Genomic DNA, 6,377 nt, shown 5'->3' with positions numbered 1-6,377 from the left:
CCAGTTAAGTAAAAATAAGGAAACAGCAAACAATGAGTTTTCTCTGTAGCAACTGAAGTTGGCCATCAACATCCTTTGCTCAGTAGAATTGTTTTTGTCCCTTCTTACAGAATGTGTTGTTTTGTCACCTTGGATTAACAAGGTTATTCCTCGGCTAGGGGGTTTAACAAACACGTAGAACTCAAAACATTTTAAAAAAGATTGAAACCAATTGAGAATGTCCTCTTTTTTAATCTAAGGCATCAGTAGCTCTCTTGCCGCAACAAAAGACAAACTCTTAAGGCCCCCTTTCACTTTCATGATTTTTTTTTTGGATGTAGGCTCCTCTTCATGAACTTAAAGTCTTAGACGCTATTTAGTGGACAACTATTTAATAATTTTTTATAGCAGAGATCGCATTCTTACATTCACCTTCAAACTCGACCTGAAAAATGCACAGCTCCCCTGCCAACGTTACTGCGCTACCACACAGAGTCTTTTTATATGTTGTGTGGAAATGAAATGGAAATAAGTCCCAATATTGCTTCCTGGAGTCTAATAAAAAATATAGACTAGTGATGCAAATCTTAAAAGACAGTCCCTAGATGTGAGATTTGTACCATTAATGTTGCCTGAACACCTATTAAGAACCGTATATGCAAAACAATAGTAGTAACTGGAAGTAACTGTTATGGTCAAAGCATGAATTTCTATACGAAGCTCAAACCCTCCGCGTAATTGGATTAGTGAATAACTAAGGCAACGATTTATATGTTACTTTGATAGAGATTTCGAAAATGCTCTCTAGAGTTCCTAAATAACAGCTTCACAAAAAATGTAATTACAAATCATGGGATTTGAATCCTTTGGACCTCAAATCCTGTGATTTATAAAAGATTTGCAATCTTGTAATAACTACACAAACTTATTTTGAATTCATTGACCAGATATCCATATCCAAGTATACAAGCGTTACAAAGAAAAATGGAGATTTACTCTCCTATGTCCATTTCCCAAACAAAAATTGAGGGTTTTCACTCTGCCCAAACAATTATTTAACCCCAAACAAACAAGTACAAGGCAAATCTCAATCTTAGATAAAGTTTCGGATATCCAACGACTTAGGATCAACCATTTGCTCATCCTTGAATTCCTCCCTGAAATCAAACCAAGACCATGTATTAATTTCAAATCAGTTAAGGTAATATTCTGCAGAGATGTCTACTAAACAGACAAATAAATATAACGAATGTGCTTCCAGTAATATTATTAATCTAACTTGGCCACATTGGTCTACCGAGTACCTTTCACCCTGGATGTAAATAATGGACCAATACAGACTTTGCTACTTGCTGAGGCCTCCAAATTGTCATTGGCCTCTGAATTTGAACAATTTCAAAAAAAATAAAAATAAAAACTAATCCCATATAGAAACCACCTCAATCAGCACTAGACTCACTAATTTCAACATGGTCAGCATTACATTATACAGAAGAATCCTCTCCACTCCAACAAATATATATGCTAATCTGTATAAGAAGTTATACTTACAAATTTAGTTTGTTTTGTATGCATTCCTTAAAATGGGATCAAATCAATGCATTGCCAACTTTCGGCCCTTATTCCTCCCCTTCCCCAGATAAAGACCCTTGCACATATTTCAATGGTTAAAAATATTAACAGTAGTTTTGGCCCCTAGGGGAGGGAGGGGGAATGAAAGATTCAAACTAGTGACCTCTCTTCATGAGGCATGGTCTGTAGCCAATTGTGCTACTACCCTGGTGGTCTCAATAGTTAAATCCATTTTTGCACAAAACCATATTCATAGCTATTTATCAAAATCAACAAAGGGATCAGATTGAATTTTCTCCCAAGCAAGAGTCTAAGCTCACAAAGAATTCCCAGAAATTTTGATCTCCCAATCATCTAGGAGACCCAGATGGTCTGCCAGAAATTGACTTTCAAGGAAAAAAAGTGATTAGAATAAGATTGTCAGCAAGCATCAACATACCGCTTCTTTTGAGTTTCCATTGCTTCAAGAGTATCCTTCTTCAATTCCTCTAGCTGTGCCTTGGCAATTTTGAGTTCTAGCTGTTCTTCATACTTGGGCAAATCTTCCTTTCGAATTCCAAGCCTGGAAAGATCAGGGAAAGAAGAAAAAAAAACCAATGAAATCTACATCACACCTCAACTAGAGAAGCAACAAAAAAGTACCACAGAGATACCATCACTAAAATCTGAGATTTGCTACATTCANTCATTCATAATTAAATGCAGTAGGTAAAACAGAAAATGCTACAACCAGTCTGACGTATGGCCCAGAGTTCAGACAAGTCATCAACCAGATCAACTACCAGTAGGCCTCAACAATCCTAGTGTTAATAATTCAAAGAGTGAAAAACTTCAAAAAAGGAATAAGCAATTCACCTCTATATTCACACAACCATGTAAAGTAAAAGGGAACACATAGAAAGCCTAAAAGGAAAAAGAAGTTAATTAACAAAAACAAATTTAAATGAATAATAGAACCATACTAAACTCATCCTTAACAGATAAACGTGTTGAATAAGTGATCACATAAAGCAAGCTATGCTATATCTCACCGAAAACTCCAACTTCATTAATCAACCTGTAACCTTTTACCAGTGAAGATAAATAGAAATAAAAGTGCATGGGTTCACACATATTGATATATTTCTTTTATCATATAATTTTCTCAAAATAGCAAACAGAGTCGCATGAAGAAACAAAATAATTATTTTGAGCTATCCAAAAAGAAAGACTTCTTATTGCTTTCTTAAAATAATAATAAAAATAAAAAAATGAAAAAGTGAGTTGCATACAAAAACCAATCCTATATTTTCACTCCATTGAAAAATTCAAATGTTGTGTAAGACTAATTTAGCCGGTACGACAATGCTTTATATCTTGAAATTTCATTCCCTTTCCTAAAAATCATATATTAAAGACAAATATCCTCCCAGGAGGAACTACTTTAATCGCTACAGACATGCCAACTCTCCCAGGGGCTCCTCTTGAACCTAGAGCACTAATAATTCATATGATGTAACCATGAAAAACAGTAAGACATATAAGTACATTATTATACACATCAGTGATCAGATGAGCCCACATAAGCCTAAGGACCAATGGAAAGTAAGATGATCTTACTACAAAACACAACAAAGCCTGTGTACACCTAGCAAACACTTTATAGCTAGCTAAGTGGAACAACTTTAGATGCAACATAGATCAAGTTAAAATGTTACTGATATTCCAAAAAAAAAAAAGGTACGAAGTTCAAATAGGTCAAGATGACAATTACTTCTTATTGATTTTATCAAACTCGGCCATAAGAACAGCCATTCCTTTCTTGTCATTCCTCATAAGGGGCTTTTTGAGTTCCTTTTCAACTTTTTCCAGTGCATCAAACATCATTGCCTCCGCACCAAGTTCATCTGTGAGACCCTCCTGCAACAAAAAAAATATATGTATGTAAGCATGAATAACATGTCATGTAGAAATAAAGGTATTTAGAATCCTACAAATAGCTTTCAGCAGGAAAATTTATTAGCCGCACTGGTCATATCTAAAGTAGAGGATGCAATAAGGTGAATAACAGAATATCACATACTTAATTCGTATTTCCTTCAATGTCAACAGATATGATCGTGCATCAGGAATATCTTGAGTTCGTGATTGTATGGTGAACTGAATCCTTTGGGATTCTGAGAACAAGTCAGCCCTGCAGAAAGCACAGCAGAAATGAATCGGCGAACTCATCATACTTAATAAAGGTTACACCAAGTGCATAAAAATGAAAGTGATTCACCCACCAAACAGATATGAACTTATTCTTTACTTCTTGTACAGTGATATATAAGCAGTTGAGGAAGGATGTTAATCACACTATTAACAGGATGCTTACTAGTATCATTAATCAAATCTAATGTATTATATAATATCATTATGCATGTGATATTCCATAAATGCAGCCAAGCCAGGAATGCCCAAATTCATCAACATATTTAATGTCAATCATGAAATCCAAATTTTCACTTTTGACTTGGCACTATCACTGTGTGTGTGTTAAAAAAGTTTTAATTTCAAGAGCGTGGACCAATAAGTTTTTAACAATGCATAACTGTTCCATCTTGAGCCAATTCAAATGATAACCGTGAAATGAAGGGTTCCCAATCAAAAGGCACAATATTCTAATTCAAGTTCAATATTTTCCTGAACAAGAAATAAAAAGGGGGGAATAGATACAAACAGGAAGAGGATACAAGAGAACAAAGCTACCTATAATATATGGAACAGTTTTACTTATCAAAAAAAATATATGGAACAGTTCAGATTATCCAACGCCAATGGCTAAGATCAATGGGGAAAAATGATTTATCCCTACGATCTCATCAAACTTTTGCATGATTTTATTTTTACAATTGAATTGTGAAAAAAAAAAAAAAAAAACTTGAGCATGAGTGAAGTCTCAAATGAAATTCTAAGAGTGTGTAAAAAATGAGCACAACTAATGATAGCATTTTGTGGATGCTTCTGGAGTTGGGAATTAAGATACTTAGGAAAAAGATATTAATATATAATTAGTAAACCTTTTAAGTCTAATTAAGATGCATCCTATCATCATTCTTAAATTGATTTCACCCTTTTTTTATTGGAATTTTTATAACCCTTCCCAGCGCTATTGTTTGCCCCAACCCCCAAAATATAAAAGTAATTTTGTTCCTTTTCTACCAGCTTCCTTTACATTTACTTGACACTCCTTACATATGTTTTTCCCCCAATTTTGCAGTAGTACAAGATGCATGAATAGATGCATAATAGCAACATACATACATACATTCATACATATCACTATTATATACATACCCCCTTGAAAGTTGCACAACAGAAATACATATTAGAAGAATTATGGTGATAAAAGGTGAAAGGTAAAAGAAAACAAATACTTACTTTTCTCTTACTGTCTTCATGACCTTGGCATACTGAGCAACAGCAGCTGGATCTTCCGGGTCAATAGTGATTTTCTCCTTGCGAAGTATCCCCATGGCTGTCTCAAATTTATTCTTAACCTCAAGAAAGATGCCCTTCAACATTTCTTTTGGGTTCAAATGTAATGATTTGTCAGTTAAAAGTTCGTCCAAGCAAAGAATTCATTGATAAAAAGAAAAAAACATGTACCAAAAATTAAACAAAATCTATCAGTAATGGATCATTAATACGTCAATATATGATGACAATCATCAGACATAGCAACATTTGACAGATCCATCAAAAGAATGGTCCCAAACAATGGATGCCGTGAAATGATTATGAATATTAATATCATTGTTCAACTTTCCACAGTAACCATTCTGCGTGATCATAGAGATATCTTTAACATACATGAATAAATGTGTTCACGATTTACAACAAAAATCCTAGAAATCTTAACATATACACGTTATAAGCATGGACTGACAAATAAGACACACACAACGTGGGCACATGACTGTTTATGCAAATACACACATGTAGTTACATGCCATGTGATGAAAAGCTACCAATATGCATTTAAAAGCACTAATAATTGATGGCAACAACAAGAAACCTTCATATTCACTTACCATCTCCCTTTAGAGCAGGGCGATCAGCTTGTTTGGCAAAGCAACGGGCTGGAATAGCATGTGTTTGTTGAAAGGTGATTTGGCTACCACAAAACTGTATCTACAAGAAAAGAAAAAGTGAGAAAGAACAAGAAGAATAAAAATAGAGTATAAATTCAACTCATTGCATGGACCAAATCCCATAAAATAGTAAGCAAATATATATACACATAGTACATGTATACACACATTCATATATGTACATATATATATTGACATGAGTGACAGAAAGAATTAAAAGTATTGGAGCTTTGTGCAATTTAAGTTCCATAATAAGAAGCAAATTAATTTTACTCAAAACTGCAGCCAAATCTTACAAAACAGCACCAACTAAGAGAATGGAATGTGGGATTTTTGTTGTGGGGGGGGGGGGGGGGGGGTGGGGGATTGTCCACTTGCATCAAAACACGCTATATTGTAGTTAATTATCATCTTACATGTATGTTAAGAACTATAGGAGATGGGAATTAGATGAAATGAGACGGAAAGGTAGCCAAATGCACTAAATTTAGTACATTTTCCCCATATTCCCTTTTCCTTTACTCTCTCTCTCTCTCTCTCTCTCTCTCTCTCTCTCTCTCTCATCCAAACATAGGTAATTTTTTTCAAAACAATAGGTCACATAAACATAATTTAGTTCCTCACGCCACCTTATCTAACTACAACACACACACAATAACCGTTTTACGACTATTACACCTACATTACTGTTATTTTTTTGGATTAAAAAAA

General features: G+C 34.3%; 1 protein-coding gene across 2 annotated transcripts in view; it reads right to left on the bottom strand.

Annotated features, from left to right (window-relative positions):
• Positions 1-891: 891 nt before the first annotated feature.
• LOC112016634 (probable ATP synthase 24 kDa subunit, mitochondrial) overlaps positions 892-6,377 on the bottom strand; it is a 6,468-nt gene continuing 982 nt past the window's right edge. The window contains exons 2-7 of one of the 2 annotated variants that reach the window (XM_065760525.1): positions 5,607-5,700; positions 4,954-5,098; positions 3,610-3,724; positions 3,305-3,447; positions 1,991-2,113; positions 892-1,136 (exon numbers count right to left, since the gene is read on the bottom strand). In XM_065760525.1, coding sequence (XP_065616597.1) covers positions 1,073-1,136; positions 1,991-2,113; positions 3,305-3,447; positions 3,610-3,724; positions 4,954-5,098; positions 5,607-5,700 — 684 coding nt within the window. In that variant the 3' untranslated portion in view covers positions 892-1,072. Of the gene's footprint in view, positions 1,137-1,990; positions 2,114-3,304; positions 3,448-3,609; positions 3,725-4,953; positions 5,099-5,606; positions 5,707-6,377 lie in introns of both variants that reach the window. The other variant, XM_065760524.1, reaches the window with a different exon arrangement.

The sequence above is a fragment of the Quercus suber genome, unplaced genomic scaffold, assembly GCF_002906115.3.
Source record: "Quercus suber isolate HL8 unplaced genomic scaffold, Cork oak 2.0 scaffold_18, whole genome shotgun sequence".
NCBI classification, from domain to species: Eukaryota; Viridiplantae; Streptophyta; class Magnoliopsida; order Fagales; family Fagaceae; genus Quercus; species Quercus suber.
The sequence above is the reverse complement of the archived record's forward strand: the minus strand, read 5'-3'. Positions and strand labels throughout refer to the sequence as shown.